This window comes from Carettochelys insculpta, chromosome 3 (genome assembly GCF_033958435.1).
Source record: "Carettochelys insculpta isolate YL-2023 chromosome 3, ASM3395843v1, whole genome shotgun sequence".
Taxonomy (NCBI): domain Eukaryota; kingdom Metazoa; phylum Chordata; order Testudines; family Carettochelyidae; genus Carettochelys; species Carettochelys insculpta.
In genome coordinates this window covers 69202597-69220622 of record NC_134139.1, presented here as the reverse complement: position 1 = coordinate 69220622, position 18026 = coordinate 69202597, and the positions used below count along the sequence as shown (strand labels likewise).

General features: G+C 44.9%; 1 protein-coding gene across 2 annotated transcripts in view; it reads right to left on the bottom strand.

The window, feature by feature from the left end:
- Positions 1–1434: 1434 nt before the first annotated feature.
- The window catches only part of PLD5 (phospholipase D family member 5), a 331439-nt gene continuing 314847 nt past the window's right edge, over positions 1435–18026 (bottom strand). For both annotated transcript variants that reach the window (XM_074988635.1, XM_074988633.1), the window contains 3 exons: positions 15841–16006; positions 9734–9848; positions 1435–2317 (listed from right to left, as the gene is read on the bottom strand). In XM_074988635.1, the coding sequence (XP_074844736.1) occupies positions 2091–2317; positions 9734–9848; positions 15841–16006 (508 nt within the window). In that variant the 3' untranslated portion in view covers positions 1435–2090. The remainder of the gene's footprint in view (positions 2318–9733; positions 9849–15840; positions 16007–18026) is intronic.

Sequence of the window (18026 nt, the reverse complement as noted above, 5' to 3'; positions counted from 1 at the left end):
AAGAAGTCCTTCAGCAATTCTCCCACAAGCTGTTAGGAAGGTTTTTATATGGCTACAGAGAAGGAAGGAAATACAGAAATGCTTCTCCTTCACAGCGTTTTAGATGATTTCTCTTTTTAAAATGCTTTTTCCCCAAACACCTTGTATGAAAGTCTAAATATGCAGTATACTGTAGCTTTAAGGTTTCAGAGAGCAAAATGCCCATTACTGAAATGCATGGCTTGATTCACTTTGTTGAATATGAGTGATTTGTTATTCATTTTTATGGCCATGCAACATATTTGCCATAAAGCATGACATGATAGATATTGAAATTTTGGTATTTCATTACCATGTGATGTAGATGTGTTGTTTCATTACTACAAAACCTAAACAATTGCCTCTCAAATATACAGTCATTTCTGAATAAAAATGAGCTGTGCTCCCTCATAAATAGTCCTACTTTTAAAGTGTGGCTCGACTGAAAAGTAAGAGCAGAAAAGTGCAAGTGGGTACCAGTTTACAAATAAAATTATGTTTTTTTCTAACTGACAATACGGCAAATTCAAAGTTAGACAAGTCATGCTGGGGTCTTAATAAAGATTCTGTAAGGTATATTAAACTGCACCCTATCTCTCTGCATACCTATTTCTTTCAAAATATATTCTCAGTGACACACATGCAGGTGAAATCAGATAGGATCTCAGGAAAGGCTTCTATTGATGCACAAGAAAATACAGAACCAGCTCACTTTCATAGCTCAATTTCATGTGAAGAAATTGAAAGGTAATTTCTGGTCAATAATCAAAGCACATACAAAAGTGAATAGAAACACGCTGTTCTTCCAATTAAAAATGTACTATTTTTGGAGTCATTTTTAGGAAAGAATCATATATCAAAGCTTAGTTCCTTCGCTGGTGTAATTCAGCAGCACTCTTGAAGTCAACAGACCTGTGTTGATTTTCACTTGCTGAATAGCTATACCTAAGACATGGCATCAAAAATTCATTTGAATAGACATTGGTTTACCAATAAAAAATACAAGAAATTGAAAAACCTCTTTTGATGCAAAACCACCATTTCACAAAAGGATGTTTTTCATGTTTGTTCAATTTGTTTCAAAAGTAACAAAGCAAATTTTGTCAGGTGTCAAATCAGCTAGAAAAAAACTGCAAAAATTTTCACTAAAATCACTATGCAGCTTTGCACAGTCCTTCACCTTTTTCAGAAAGTATCAGTTAAGAATTTTGGGGTGGTTGTTTTGCTTTTTTCAAACAATGATGCTACAGAAAATTGCCTCACTCCTGAGAAACACTTCATTAGGAAAATCACATTGTAGAGCAGACAAAAGACAGCCCTGAACATTATAATAGATCTTTGTAAAAAAACATCCTCAGAATCCATGGATTTCATAATTAAAGAGAGATTGGTATAACCATGTGGGTAAAGGGAATTTTAATTAATACGTTTGTTTAAATGTGTTAGTAAGAGGTTTGGGGGAAGGGATTATAGTGAAAGTTGTTTGGACAAAAGAAATATGTTATAGGAGATGACAAAGAAGCTAACAGCTAGCTTTAATACATATTGAGGATGGCGTAAAAGAGGTAATTAGATATTGATAGCAAACTACCTGTTCAAAACTATCCACGTCTGCTTGGATGGTCATACACTTGGAGGGAATGATTTACATGGGAGAATAACTTGCTTAAACTTATATCTTTATGCTATGGGAGAAGTCTGTCCTCCATTTTGTATCAATAAGAGATGCTCTTAGAATGACACTTCTTAGCTCAGCTTTCAGTTCTGTCTCCAGGTTCACTCTAACCAGGATGGGAGGTAGGAAGAGTCCTAAAACTGAATGGGAGGAATCAAAGTACACTTTTAAATTCAAATGTGAAAAATCAGTGTTGAAGCATAAATGACATTCAGTGTCCGAAGTAATAAGTTTAAAAGTTGTAAATAATTCAATATAGAGAATATAGTTTACATTTTACAATAAGTGTGCTTTTTGCTATTGTTTTTTCTTTTTTAGTCTCTTCTCTGTAAATATGAAATAGGGTATCCACCCTAATGTATTTCTTCATTCGTCAGACAGGAAAATAGTTTTTTGTTTAATTCACGGCAGTCTTATTTGCCACTGCTTTGTTAAATTTGTGGTTTAAGCAGTTTGGGATTTTTGTTGGCTGCAAACTTTTGGCATAGTGTGAATACCAGTCCCTTTCAAACACAGCTTTCAGTTGCCTAATGATGCTTGTGTTGTTCTCCACTTCTGTTTGGTTGATAACAAGGCCAGCTCCAGCATTCTGAGTAAAATCATTTCCCACCCAGTCAAAATTACCTATAAATAAATGAAAAGAATACACAATGAGACAGAAGCATAAAAAGCTATTTTAAAAGGGCAATCCAACAAAATTTAGTATTTCTTCCCACTCCTGCACCTCTCTTTCCAATCCAATTACAGGAATGTAAGTATCTTCCCTGACAGCTCAGGAAAAAGTTACTTAGCTGAAGTACATTTGTCAAAGCTGTTCTCCACTCTGACACTCCAAGGGCAGAAGGCGGGGTACTGCAAGACACCTTAAAAACACCTTGCCTTTATACACTTCTGCTTAAAAGCTCCCCAAGGTCACAGATTTCCTGACCCTGGGAGGTAGCTGCCATCACCCAGGTGAGAAAAGCCCCCTTTTAAAACCCAGGAAGACACACTTGGGATGTCATCTCTGGGCAGATGATATTGGGACCATACACTGCATAAAGTCAAATGTAAGAAATGGTTCAATTTCAGTGATAATAAGGCAAAAATGGGCAACGAGATTAATGAAAAACATACAAGCTATACAGAGAGAATGAAACTGGTAGGTATTTTTCTTTGTGAGTCACTGGAACTACAATAGATTTCCATAAGTCTAAATTTATAAGTATCACTATTACTGGTTGGATCATCTTTCAGTGTTGAATTCTCAAAGAGGTACAAAACAGTCAGATACTGAAAAGGTGACGAATAAATATGTGGACATTGATATCTGCAAAGGTTTAATATTTGATCCTGCTGACTGACTTAAATCCTACTTTTGCATCAGGGTCCACTAGAGTGGATCCCTGAATCCTAATGAATTGCTCGGCACCTGGAAGAGCTCAGGGATCCTTGCCATGGAAGGCCAACTCAGAACTGGAGCCATAACACTTCCCAGCAAGGCTCTCTGTAAGCTGTGCCCTTGTGCAACTGCTCAGGAGAGATTCAAATGCCACCCAGCTGATTAGCAGAGACCCCACAGCTAGGTTTTATTTTGACTGGTGGTGCACATTCACACATGCTTCACTGCACATAAAAATGTATTCTGAACATGGATGGAAAAGATTAGAGAGAGCTGTGCTTCTCAACAATTCATAACAATACCTACATCCAGACACTTGTTACCAAGTTTAGAAACACAATTTAAACTGTCCCCTTCTTCACCTTCCAATTTAGTCTTGGCCCTGACTACTCCAAACTTACATTGGTAGAACTATGTTGTGCTGAGGTGTGGAAAACCTACACTCCTGAGCAACAGTCATACCAACAGACCTGATGGTATAGACAGTGCTCTGTCAATGGGGGGTTTCTCTCATTGACACAACTGGTGCCTCTTGGGGAGGTGGAGTATCTACATTGGCAAGAGAAGCTCTCTTTCCCGTATAAGTAGTATTCTCCTTGAACTGCTACAGTAGAGCCACTCCAGTGTTGTAAGGATAGACAAGTCCTTGCTTTCTTATTTGGACATATGCCATAAGTTATACCCGCTTAAAAGTCACCAGTGACAATCTTTTTCAAGTGCTGTTAACAAAACTACATTTGCAATCCCAGCTATAGTTCAAATCACTCAACAGCTGGCTCCAGCTCTGGCCCTGGCGTGGCGGGGCTGGCCGACAGTCCCAGCTCATTGCCATCCCTGTGCTCAGGCTCCTCGCTGGAGGTGTCCAAGACAGCAGGCGGGAAGGTGGTGTCCTGTGGCACCAAGAGGCTCCCACAGCTCCTTGTAGAATGAGCATAAAGTGGGCACTGCCCCCGACTGGGTGGCTGAGTCCCAAGCCTGGGTGTATCCCTGCCACAACTCCTTCATTTTGCTCCTGACTTGGTCAGGAGTGGGGACTGGGTGGCCATGGGGACTCAGGCCCTCGGCCAGCTGGGTGAAAGTGGCCATGTTCCACCGCTTTGTACCCATTTCACAGAGGACCCCGTCCTCCTGCCATAGGCCCAGGAGGTCCCAGACCTCATGCTCCGTCCAGGAGGAGACTTGCTTTTTCCCTCCCTGATTGGATCCCTGCAAGACCTGGGCAAAGTTGAGGGGGGCGGGGCTGGGGCTGCTGACCTGTCTGGCTGCTGGCCATCATGCTCAGGGAGCTGCTGGGAGTCTCGCCAGGGTGTGCAGGGGCAGCATGTGCAAAGTTGCTGCCTGTACACTCTCAGCTTCCTGCAATGGGGCTTCTGGGTCCATATGGTTTGAAGGGTTGCTGCACGCACAGACTGTCGATCTCTGCAGGCGCTGGGCAGCACTTCTCTGCATCCCAGCTGACCTGCACCACTGCACACCCTGCTCCTTGGAAAGAGTGGGTAGTGGACACTACGCACATCTTCTTTCAAAAGAGCCTTTCGAAAGGGGGGGCTTTTCCTGTTTCACGTTTGGAAGAGCCGTTTTCTAAAGCTGGGGCGTGTTCTTTCAATCTTCCTTTTGAAAGAGCGCACAGAGTGTGTAGATGCTCTGTGCTCTCTTCCAAAGGAGGGCCTGAAATTTCAAAACAGTGGCTAGCGTTGATGTGGCTTGTGACATAACTTATGCTGATGTAAGTGGCAACGTCAACAGAGTCCCAGAGAGTTAATCTAAACCCATAACTCGCCATCAGACTGCACTGTTGTGCCTTACAGGACCAGCATGGGTGGCTATCTTGCAACCTTTGTAGTAGGAATATCTTTCATTATGTCTCAAAATATTTTCTCTGTTTTCTTCCTCTTTATCTCACGAGATTTTTGAAATGCGTAGGTGCCAGGTTTGAAACAATACAACTATACAATGAAAAGCTATTTCATTTTGAAGCACAAAATAGATTTTCAGCTGCAGAGATTTCATAATATAGACAGTACCTTTCTTCATTTACCTTTTTGCATTTGCCAGCAATATACTTTTATATTCTTTCTCTTCCCTGAAATCTCGATTGTGAGTAGCAGGGGCCTTATCAAAGTCTGTCAAATTGCATAGGCCTTAGATTCTGATCAACAGTCCATCTAGCCCAATATGCTGTCTCCTGCCAGTGCCAGATGCTTCAGAAGGAATGAACGAAACAGGGTGATTGCCACTCCCTGCATCTGATCAATTGTTTTCTCCACACAAAATGTTATGCCCAAATAAATGTTAGTCTTTAAGGTGGTGCAGGAGTCTTCATTTTCATATGAACATAACTGAAATTTTCATCAGTTTGAATTGCATTGGACGGGAGGGTAGTGGGGGCCTGCTAATTGCAGGGATGAAAAGTGGGGCCCAACGCAAAAAGTTTGCTCACCCGTGGCTTAGGGGACATCATTTTGGACAGTACAAAAGGTGGTCAGGAGGCCAGAGAGGAGGCAGGTGCAGTAGTCAAGATGAGACATGATAAGGATCTGAAGAGGGCTTTGGCAATAAGAGCAATGGATGTATTTTATGGAGGTTATATAGAAAGCAACAGGATTTGGTGACATTACAAATGCGAGGCAAGGAGGTAAAGATGCAGTGACAGAACACAGGACTTTGCGCATGGGAAAGAGTTTATGACGAAATTTGTTTATAACACTATCAATTCTTTTGATCCTCAGCAAATGTAACAAGGTGACGGATTTGAAGGAGCCGTGGTACATGGCTCAAACCTTCAGCTCAGTGTGCAGTCCAAGGAAATGGGCTGCATGCTCAGGAGATCTTCAGGGGTTACAGCTTCAACACAAAGGGGGAGAAGGAGTTATCTCAATACTGTGTGAGGGGAATGTTGCCACCTATCTCATCACCCCCCTCCACCCCCACCCCCCAATCCCTGTGGTGGTGGCTTAATACAATGGGTGTCCTCAGTGATAGGCTCCCTGCTCTAGTCAGTGACTGGACACCCCACTTCCTACCTTAACCTGACTACTGGAATGGAACCAGGCCTGCTGCAAGGAAAGAAAAGAGGACTGATAATGTACATTTTGCCTTTTCAGGGACTATACTCATCTAGCCATACACAACAGTCTTTGGGAAACAAACCTATTTAAAAATAACCTCATCTGGCATCCCACAAGCCCCTGATAACATCAATACATTCAAAAAAACCAAATGACCTTTCTGAAAAAGTAAGACTTTATCCCAGCTCCCAGACTGGGAACACTGATCTTTGAATTTTCCTGTAATTTTAAATAATGTAAGTTGAGAACCCATCACCAAAAGAAGCCTAAGTGCTTAAACTTGAACTGAAAATTTTAATTTAATCCTTTCGTTTAGTTTAGTTATCCTTGGCACATCAACAGCAGCTACACCTGACCTGAAGGCTTTTTTTTAAACAAAATGCACAATTAGCCCGTGATAATCATTCTCAAAAGATGCTACTACGGCCAAAATCTTAGCAGGGCTCAGACAGGAATGGATACTTATATGATAATGAGAGTACCTAGAATTACAAGAGTAAGAATATTAAAAATGAAAGTAAGTAAACAAAGTGTTTTATCAAGGGTATAAACCTTCAGGATAGAATGGTATTAGGGAGAAACTTTCTTGAAGGAGCAGATTGTTCCATAAATGTCATTGCATGGTTTTCAGCTCCTTTTTCTGAAGCATGCATGTCTGGTATCGGCCACTGCCAGAACCTGTAGGACACTGGAGCAGAAAAATCACTGTTTTGTTTTGATATGGAAATGTTTATGTTTTTAATGACTCAGCGATGCATATCTTTAAGAAGAGACAACTGTCAAAACCCTGCATTAAGTCTGGCTCAGGCAGGATTTTGGATTTAAAGTCACATCAAATCCAATGATATTGAGCTTCAGGAGATGTCAACCACTAACTGCCCAAATGCTAAAGAAACATCATTGATCTACCCCTTTCTCAGGTCAGCTATTTGAGTTGTGCTCTTCATTTTTAGGCAAGGTGGAAACTACCGGTGAATTAAACAGTAATAGATTTCTACTCCAAAGACTTTAATAAATCCAAGAATGTAAATGTAAATAACTTCTATTGCTTGCTTTTCCTTGAAGAGATTTTACTACTCCATTTAATAAATAAAACCAACTATTACACTGAGCTGCATAAAGACATTGGTTAAATATGCATGTACCTTCTTCGTAAGACCTTTCAGACTGTGAACAAAAACCATGTACAATATGATGCAGATACTCTGAAATCAAGTACTACAGTATGCAGCCTCTGTCCCTGGGGTAAATTAGGCTACGTCTATAGTATGAAATAAATTTGAATTTATTAAAATCAATTTTGTAATGTTAAGTTTTATAAATTCGAATTTGAGTATCCTCACCTCCCCACAGGCTCTCCACAAAGTTGACTCCTTGCTGCCACACGCAATTGCCAGTAATTGACTGCTGCAGCAGTGCATTGTGGGAATCTATCCCACAGTTTCCTCAGCCCCATGGCATTCTGGGTATTTTTGCTGGTGAAGCATGGGAAAAAATGCCCCACAAGTAGTTGTGGGCATCTGACAACATCTTCCCACATTACATTGCTCTCATTCCCCTTCCATGGAAAGCAAAAGGCCATTTTTCCAGAAGGAAGGAAGGAAGGAAAAGTAGGGCATCAACAGAGATCACCGAAATAACCGGAATCTCTTGTTTCTATAACTGAATTGCTTTTTATCACTGTAGCTATAACTGAATTATCAACAATTTTACAAAGAGCAGCAGGTGTCTGAGTCTTCTCAATTGGTCCTCCAGTCACTGTCCTCCCTCCCTTAATTACATATGATCCCTGAAAATAATACAGGAACAATGTAACACTTGAAGAAAGAGGAAGATAGTAAAGGTTTCAAAAAAGAGATTTTATAAGGCAGGGTTTTTGGCTTCCCGGTCCATTACACAGCTTCTGTGGCCTGGGATCACTCCGCTGTCTGGGTCTTCTCAACTGGCCCTCCAACAACTCTTCCTATGTTAAGGGGGCCAAAGCTTGAAGAAGGAGGATAGAAAAGGTTAGGAAAAAGCTTTTGGGCTTCCCACTATACTACACAGAGTTGTCCAACATGGGGGATTGGGCTTGCCAAATTTCAACAAGTGGTGGTGCTCAGATGTGGGGGCCAGCCCCAATTGACTGGCAGGGTGTCAGACCCCCTCATCCCATGGGGAGGTTGGATGGATCAGAGGATGATGGGTCAGTTGACATGGTCCCAAAATCTTTTTGTTCAGGGGATGTGGGGTATGTGGCTGCAGAGCCAACTGAAATGGTTCCCCAATTAGTAGCAAGCCCCAGAAATCTTAGCTGCTGGGGGAGACTTTCCCTGGGTGACAGCCAGCACCTGAAATCTTTCCTGCCCTTGGAGCCTCACCACAGGCAAACCAGGACTTGCTGCTGCCTGGCAGTATGGTCCACACTGAACAGCAGACACATCCTTTTACTGAGTCAGAAGCTGGCCATGTGATGTGGCTGAGAACAGGAAAAGCCCTGACTGCATAGCACCGATAGGCGGGGGCAGGCTCTGCACAGATGTAAACCACAGAAAAGAAGTTTCTTGGTCTCTCTTTCATGCATGATCCCCCACAACAGCTTAGCTGACACGTGGTGCAGTGGGGTAGGGGCTGGCACCAGGGCAGAAAAAAAAAACAAGTGCTCAGCTTGCAGAGGTAGAGACAGAACCACAAACTCCATGTTGGGGCTATTTTGAATGGGTAGATGTGCTCACAGTGCTGATAGCAAAGAAAAAGAGAAGTTTCCCCGCCTCTCACACAAGCATGACTCAACAGCCATGGTGCCAATTTCACATTTGCGGGCTTCCTATTACTTAATTCCTGAGCACCTGGAGAGCAGCAGAGATGGAAGCAGCCAGAGCGGAGGACTGAGGGGAATTGTGGGATACATACGGGACACCTCTGAAGGTTAAGGAATTTGATTTTAAGACATGGTGCTTCCACACTGGCCATCATTTGGACTTTTAAATTTGAACTTGATGCTACATCCAGCCAGTTTCAACAATGCTAACACATCGTTATTAGTGCTTCCTAAATCGAGCTATTTACAGTGAAGACAGTGACACAGTAATGTCGAGCTAACTGCCTTAAATTCAAATTTTGTATCATAGTGTAGACATAGCCTTAGAAAGAATGAGTAGTGTGCCAGCTTTTCCTATACTTCTGAAGATACACCAAACATACTGATGACATGGCAAATTGTGAGGCTAGTTGGTCTTCATAGAAATTTGCGGTTGGGTGATCTAATCAATCTAGTCAATTAATTCCCAAACCAAGGCAGGGCTGTTCCTTAAAGTACATTCTATGATTGCTTTTAAGTCTACTCTTAGTGATTCAAAACATTACTATTCCCTTGGGAAACAATCCATTGGAAGGAAGAAATTCAACTACTTCACCCCAGAACTGAGAAGCAGCCTTGTATTGAAAATAGGAATTTTCCACTTTATGTCTAGTCTTCAAAGACACAGATTCTTTACCCAAATGGGGTTTTTAATGAGTTAATACCTACTTACGATCAATCATTTTTTCAGACATTGGGCCCCAAAGCTATAATGTATTAATTAGAACTGACAGAGATGTGGATTGGCTTACCGATATAAGCAGCTCTGTCAGTCACCATATATTTGTTCCGATTTAATTTAGGAAGAGAAGCATTCTTCTGTTCTTTGAGAATGCAAGCATTCTCTTCTTCAAGATCAAAGAATTTCTGTAGTCAGGAAAAACGATAACCAGGTTAATGAAAACCCTTCTTGATATTTGAAAATGAAAAAAATACAAAAAAACACAACCCCCTCCGCGCATTTTAAACTGAGAATGAGTTAATATTACACAACTAATGACTTTGGTTTATAGGAGATTGTTTCATTCTTGTAAAATTCTATGCTTCATTTTATAACCAAATTGTTTTTGCTCTTGATACCACATATGCTTTGAGAGTAAGTAAAATAATTAACATATACAAAGTGTGAGACTATGGTATGATAGCAGCAATGCAATGGGATGAAAAAGGGCAATACAATGAACACCAAAAACATCCTTTTCTATAAGATGAGAGCCAGAAATTTGTTTAATGCTCATTTCCTCAGCCTCAGGACACAGGTTATCAGGCAAGCCAATGAACCCCATTAATAATATATTTCTATGTTTCATAGTTTACAACTGGCTACATGCCCATCTCAGTAACTTCAAGATTAAGTCTGTAATCTGCAACCGTCAAACTTTCCATACAAGAAAAACACCCACACCATTAATTTTACAATGCAGTGGAATTTCTGAAAGGGTTATATCTATGGAACTACCACAGACCTTTCTATTTTAATCTATCTGCATACCAAATATGATGAAATCTGCAATACTAAATTAGATGTGCTATTTGTGTTTCATAAAGTAAACTGATCACTGGCCCAAAACGCCAAAAGCAGAAAGCCCAAAGGAAAAGGATCATTTCACACATAACTCCTGTTTGACCCAGAAACATTCTTTTCATCTGGAAATAACTGCAGGTTTTTCTATAAAGGCTGACTCACAATGTCCCACAGATAAAGGTAATTGCAGTAAACTCTGTCTTATCCAGCATTTTACCATCAAATATCTCACATATCTGGCATTTTAACTACAGTAAAATTCCTTTAATCCAGCCTCTGATAGTCTGGAAACCCTGATGGTCTGGTATCTTGCAAAAATGGTCCCATATAAAGAGATAGTCCAGCAAAATTTGATGGTACAGCATACAGAAGTCCTCCAAGATACTCATGCTTCAAAATTCACACAAACTGGGGGCTTGGGTGGTGAGCTGGGGCAGTAGGGGAGGTCAAGCCTGGGATGGGTTAGGGTTGCAGGGAGGCCAAGGGGTAGCAGCCATGACCTGGAGCCCTGGGAAAGTGGCAGCTGCAGGCGCTACCCACCCCGAGCCCTGGGAAAGCAGCAGCTGTGGGCGCTCCTGACTCAGAGCCCTGGGGAAGGGGAGGTAGTTGTCACTCCTGGCCCCAAGCCCTGGGGAAGTGGTGGCAGTGGGTGCTTCCACTCCCAACCCCAGCCCCTGAGGTCCCAAATAAAAAATAAGTAGCTCCTAGGAATTTATACTCTCCCTAAGAAGGTTCAGCCTTTTACTTAATTTGCTGCCACAGTCAGGAGTGTTTCTATGACAATAGGTTATGTGTGGTTCAATAATGGAAGTATGTTATTTAGGCTTTTCTACACAGCAATCTGATTTTTGAAATAAGCTATTCCAGAAGAGCTATTCCAAAATAGCTTATTTCAAAATTACACAGCTACACACAAAAGAGACGTCTACACTAGCATTCCTCTTTCAAAAGAGGCATGCAAATGAGAGACATTGAAAATGAAAATGAGGTGCAGATTTACATATATGGCATCTCATTTGCATATTATTCTTTTGAAATAAGCTTCTTTCGAAAGAAGAAAAGCAGCGTAGACATGGCTCTTTCAAAAATAAATCCCGTTTTCGAAGGAAACCTTATTCTTATTTTCTTTTAGCACTTAGCTATTTTGAACAATAGTATATACACCCATAGAGCCTATTTCAAAATAGAACCATTGGATGCACTATGGCATATTTTGAAATATATTCCCTGTCTGTACAGCCCCTATTTCAAAATAGCTATTTTGAAATAGACACTATTCCTCATTAGCATAACGGCAGCCGCGCACACTGTGAAAGTGCCGCTTTCAGGATGCATGCTGCCCATGTAGACGGTGGGGAGGTCCTCTTGAAAGGTCCCCTCCGACTTCCAAAGCCCCTTCTTCCTATTTGGTTCTAGGCTCCTCAAGCCAGGCCCCCTCCATCTGGGCCACCTCCGAAGTCCTCCAGAGACTCTCAGGTAGGTAACTGGTGATTTGAACACCCTGGACCGGGGGTGGGGCCACCGCTCACACAGGTGGCAGTGGGCCAGCCACACAGTTGCCAGCCCATCCCAATGCATCCCAGCTGGCCACAACTCCCAGGCCATGGAGTGGCCCACTTGTGGCACTCAGCACCCCCTCCCATAGACAGTACCACAACCCACAAGCCCAGTGGGACTGACAGGGACAGACCACACCCAGCATGTGGCCCATCCATGTGAGGACCCCCTGGTGTCCATGATCTCCCAGGATCCCCAGGCTACTGGGGGGAGGTTGACCACGGGCGGGGGGGAAGGTACAGCCCATGCAGCCATGTCATGGGACTGATGGGTTGCTCTCTCTCCCTTTCTGTCTAACCCCTTCTGTCCAGGTGAGCCTCGTCCAGGGCCAGGGAAGCCCCCCACCAAGTGCCATGGGGGCTGGGGCACTGCAAGAGCTGCTGCCTGGGTGGGCCCACACAAGGAGGCCATGCCACTGCTGTCACAGAGAAAAGGAGGAGGAGGCAGCCTTGCAGACTCACCCAGACCCTTGTTGAGAGCCCACCCCTGCCATACATCATGAACCCTGCTGAGCCCCCGCCACCCGCAACCTCATTGTCCTGCGCCTGCCCAACCTCCCCACAGCTGCCCTGGTGGAACTGGCCCAGCTGCTCATGACGGGCAGGCCATGCTGGGCCAGCTCCCCTCGCCCCCTGCTCCTCCTGCTGACCCTGTGGCCACAGCACTCCTGCAATGCCCCTACCTCCCTGTGGGGCCAGCTCCATCCCAGCCCTGCCAGGGACCCTGGACCTGAGGCAGTATGGGCTCCCGCAGCTGGCATGGCTCACGGCTTCCTACCCCTGTGGAAGAATGAGGCCCCCACCCCCTCCCGCTGCACTGTACATAGTTCCCCCATGGACCCCATATATTACCCCTCCCCATTCGTGTTATTGTTCAAAGAAGTTCTGCTTTGAGAGTTAACAAATCTATCTATAACCACCCCCATGTCTCATGTGATAGGTGGGTGAGGGATGAGGGGAGGTATGGGAGGCAGTGGTGAGGGGTGTGCATGTAGTGGGGAGAGGTGGGGCATGTGCATTGGGGGGGTCATTGTGGAGGGTGCGTGGGGGAGGATCATTGGGGTGCCCTTGCAAAGGCTGCCCTGAAGGCCTCCCTGACCCACACCCTGTCCCGGTGTGCCTGATGGCCTGGGGCACTGGCCAGCTGGCCATGGCCTCAGCAGCCCACCCCTGCATGAATGGCTCTTGCTTGCTCTCCACGATATTGTGACGTGCACAGCATGGCCCCCACCATGGTGAGCATGTTCCAGTGGCTGACCTCCAGGTGCATGAGGAGATCGCCCATTCCAGCGGACAAAGGCCCACTCCACTGTGCTCTGGGCCCTATTCAGGCACTCACTGAACTGCTCCTGGGTGGGGGTTGGTTTGTCTTGTAGGGCTGCATGAGCCACAGGTGCAGGGGATAGGTGGCATCAGCCACAATGCAGGGGGGCATGGTGGTATCCCCAGTGGGGAGCTCCCACGGGGGGGATGTGGGTCCCCTCCTGCATCATGCAGCTGAGCCAGGAGTTCCAGAAAACCCGGACATCATGGGCTTACCCGGATCAGCCTACGCAGACTTCCATGAACTTCCCCTTGGTGTCCACAAGGGCCTGGAGTGGTACCCTTTTCTATTGATGAATTGCCCCTCACTGTGGTCCAGGGCCCAGATGGGGATATGGGTCCCATACAGGGCCCCAAAGCAGTTGGGGAAACTCAGGCCATCAAATCCTTCAATGGTGGCATCAAAGTCCTCAACTTGGATGACCCCCTGCAGGAGGATGGCACTGATTGCCCAGACAACCTGCATGGGATGGATGGCATGCACACTTGTGAGCACATGGTGGGGTGCCCTGAGTCCCCTATCCCTGGCCCCTGCCCCATGCCCCTTCTTTCACCCTCTCCCCTGCTGGCCCCTTCCTCTGCCACCTCCCCTGTCCCCTGTCCCCAACCCCTGATGGTCCCCCTTGCCCAGGAGCCCCTGTGCCCCCCCCACATGGTGGGTGTGTGACCGGAGCATGGCTTACTTCCAGGAGGATAGGCCTGATGGTGGCCTTGCCCACCCCAAACTGGTGGCCAACTGAGCAGTGGCTATCCAGTGTGGAAATCACAACACTTTTCTCCGGGGAATGCGGGCCGCATCTGTGTGTCCTGGTGCTGAAGGTAGGGGCCCAGCCAGTGGCATGGCTCCAGGAGTGTCTTCTTCCTCATCCGGAGGTTCTGGAGCCATCACTCATCGTCCCACCCACACATGACCACCTGGTCCCATCACTCAGTGCTGGTGGGATAGCGCCACAATGCTGGATGGCGTGGGGAATGGACAGTGCCCCATGGTGAGGGCCGGCAGGACTGGGGCAGGAGGGGTTGGCCACCGAAGGAGGTAGAGGACGGTGAAGATGATTGTGGCCAGCAGTCTGAGCTAGTTGTTGGGGGCATCCCCGTTGGGGACCTGAAGGGGATCCATGGAGGTCTGAGGGATCCTGGCTTCACTCTGGGCACATGGTCTGCAGTGCTGTGTTTGCAGAGCAGCTCTCAGCATGTGCAGGGTGGGGGGTGTTTGGGAGGAACCCTTTAAGGGAGCAGCTGGCTGAAGGACCCACAAGGGCTTGTCCACCATGCGGCCCCATCCACAAAATTTCCTGGCTCGTTTTTTTGAAAGGGTGCCCATTGCTGTGTGGACGCTGTCTTTCAAAAGAGTACCTTGATCTTACATAAGGATGGATCAGAAGATTGATCTGCTTTTGGGTATGTGTGAGCTCTTTCAAAACCCAGTCTTTCAAAAGATGCCATCTGGATGATCGACTTTCGAAAGCATGCTGTAGTTTAGACACAGCCACAGTATTAAATACTTCTTTATATACTGTCAGTACAATGTGGCCAGGTAATAGTTGTTCTGCATTAAAAACTTCAAATTAACTGCATAATGTCTATGTAAAATCTGCATTCAAATTTTCTTTTACATAAATGCATTTATTTCATGTATTGTGGAAAAAAATGGAAAAAGATACTAGTCTAGTTGACTGCCAGATCACAATATTTCACAATTAGAGAAGCAGTCCAGTGATCACCTATGATATGATTATAGCACGTATACTATTATCACAGCTAAAACAAAAAAGCAGTCCAGTAGCACTTTAAAGACTAACAAAATAATTTATTAGGTGATGAGCTTTTGTGGGACAGACCCACTTCTTCAGATCATGAAGTGGGTCTGTCCCACGAAAACTCATCACCTAATAAATTATTCGGTTAGTCTTTAAAGTGCTACTGGACTGCTTTTTTGTTTGGATAGTATATAGACTATCACGGCTATGTCTCTGTTACTATTATCATAGCCATGTGAGATCCAAATTCCGTACAATTGTTGCCAAACACTGAAGAGCATTCAGAAATCAATACAGTAAAATGAAAGGAATTGTGATGAAAGAAGACCAAATTCAAACTTGTAAGGGCATGTAACACCACTGAAATCTAATAGTAACTTGGCATATTATCAGAAATTACAGTGAACGCAGCACAGGGTAACAAAATATTTCACTTGCAGACCCAGCTGGGGTTACTGATGCATTTACCTTTGCTACTAGTTCATTAAAGTCTATTGAAATAAGAAAAGTGTCATGCTTTACAGAAGAGAGAAATTTGGCCCAAAATTGCACATTTCAGGTGGGTTTCAATGAAATTTTAAGATTTCAGCAGTAACACAGATAATCTTAATATTTTTACTGTTGGTACATTTTTGTGCACTGAAAATATTTTAGATTTATTATGAATCAATATATATGTACATATATATACTTACAACTTTTAAACTACAGCTGGGAACCTCCGTGCAAATAGCTTTAAGAGATGAAACAAAGTTAAATGTAAGGGGATCTGTGTCCTTTGAGAAACTTATGAGGAGCCGGACTTTAATGCTTCGTAACACTAGAGCTTCTCTTATCTTCCCATCTAAATATGGCCAGTACCTGTGGAGACAGCACAGCACAGATTCAGGTAAAAAGCAATCAATTTGATTTTTTACCAAGGCAGACCTGGCCCCACTAGGGAACTGAACAAACCATGATCAGCATTTGTCTGAAGTTTAGGGAATCAAAGTCATGATGTTTTGCACAAACTCAACCACTCCTGGGGGCAGTGAGGCCCCGTGGGCCCGTGAGCAAGTATGCATGATCTCTCAGTGGGTGGGTGGTTGCTGAGCTGCCCCTGGGGATCCAAAGACTCATGCAAAATGAGTTTCTAGTCCTCCCACACCCAGCAGAGTGATGCACATGCCATAAAGAGTGTTAAAGTAGATTGGAACATGAAAGGCAGCTATCACAGCTAGGGATGTTAATGGTTAACTGGTAGGCCCCATCTTAAACGGATGAGGCCTACTGCTTATGGTTAAATGGTAGAGGCTGGAACATCCCCACCCTCTGCCAGGCCAAGCATTGTTACAGATCTGGGGGGCCACTACAGGTGGGAGGGTGCTCCAGCGAAGCCAGAGCTGACCCCATCTACAGCAGCCTGGAGCATTGTGAGCCACTGGGCAGGCTGCTTCAGGCCAGCCAGGCTAGAGCAACCCCTCTGCTCTGGCCACTGGCTGCTCTGGCCAGGCTGGAGTGCCCCCACTGATGGCGCATCAGTGACCAGGGCAGTCTGGCCCAGCTACAGCATCCCTGCCCTTGGCATTCCTGGGGCCACTGCAGATAGGAGCTGCGTCCCTGGTACTCTGTAAGCGTTCCAGCCCAGCTGGAGCAGACCCAGTCCCTGGCATGCCACACGGTGGGTGATGGAGCCAGAGCAGCCACCCCTCTTTATCTAGTTAACTTGTTAAATGTAGGCTATCCTACTGTTTAACCAGCTAACCAGTTAAATGGGATTTTACATCCATAATGACAGCTCCAGTGAAGAGAGCGCTATCAGCAAGCACTATTTACCCATGGCAGGGAGAGGGTGAGAAGCTCCTCTCAGTTTATAAGCAGGAGTTGCAAACTCCTTACTTTTTAAGGCCTGATGTCAGCTTCTCTTTTTCCCCTATTCTAGGCCAGCAGGCCCAGAACTACAACAATGTCAAGAAGTTCCTGCCAGGGGTATGGGGAGAAGAGCGATACCCAAGATAGGGTCCCTATACTCTTTGGCTGAGTAGGAATGGAGTTGGCTGACAACTGGGGAGCAGCAGTGCAACGTAAGATCTGTCCCTATAGCACTATTCCCACTCTCCTTGGCCCAGAGCATGCAGCAGGAGTCTGGAGATCTCACATATGGAAAGGGAGTAAGCCAGCAGTGAGACAGGCTGGCAAGAAACCCAAGTGAGATGTGCAGCTCTCTTTTACCATCGATCTAGGGAGACTGCCAAAGAAACATCCTTAATGGGAGGCTGGGGGTGTGGGATAATGCTGGTGGGGAAGCTACTGCAGTGCATCAACTTTGGAGCCAGGCTGCTAGTAAAATGGAAAGGGGCCTCTCTGCATAGATAGGCCTGTGCCTCAAGTGGATTGTCCTACAAATCCACATGGGATCCCTGGATTAATCAGGCTATGGGGACAGATCATCTAGCTCCTCTGTAGGGTGCAGAAAATCCTTGCCTCCTCCCTAGCAGAGAAGCACTACAATTAAAGTTATCTCTTCCATTTTAAAACCAGAAGAATAGCTATGGATAGTAACGTTGTCTCAAATTTTTCTTGTGGGTCTCAAATTTCTGATGGCAGGCCTCAGGTTTTGGAAAGGGTGCACATGACCCATTGGCCCATTTTTTTTCAATTATGGGAAGGTGAAAAAGACATAAATATAGATTTTCAAAAGAGGCAGCATCTATCTTTAAGACACCTGAATTAAGTGGCCAGAGTTCCAAAAGGCTCAGTTCCCAGCAACTACCTCTGAAAGTAATGGGAGCTACTGGATACTTTGGGTATGTCTCGACTATGCAGCTTTTAGTGACGGGGCTGGTCCGACACACCCTTGTACTTAAAAGGTGGCACACATGAATACTTTTTGTCAGCACTT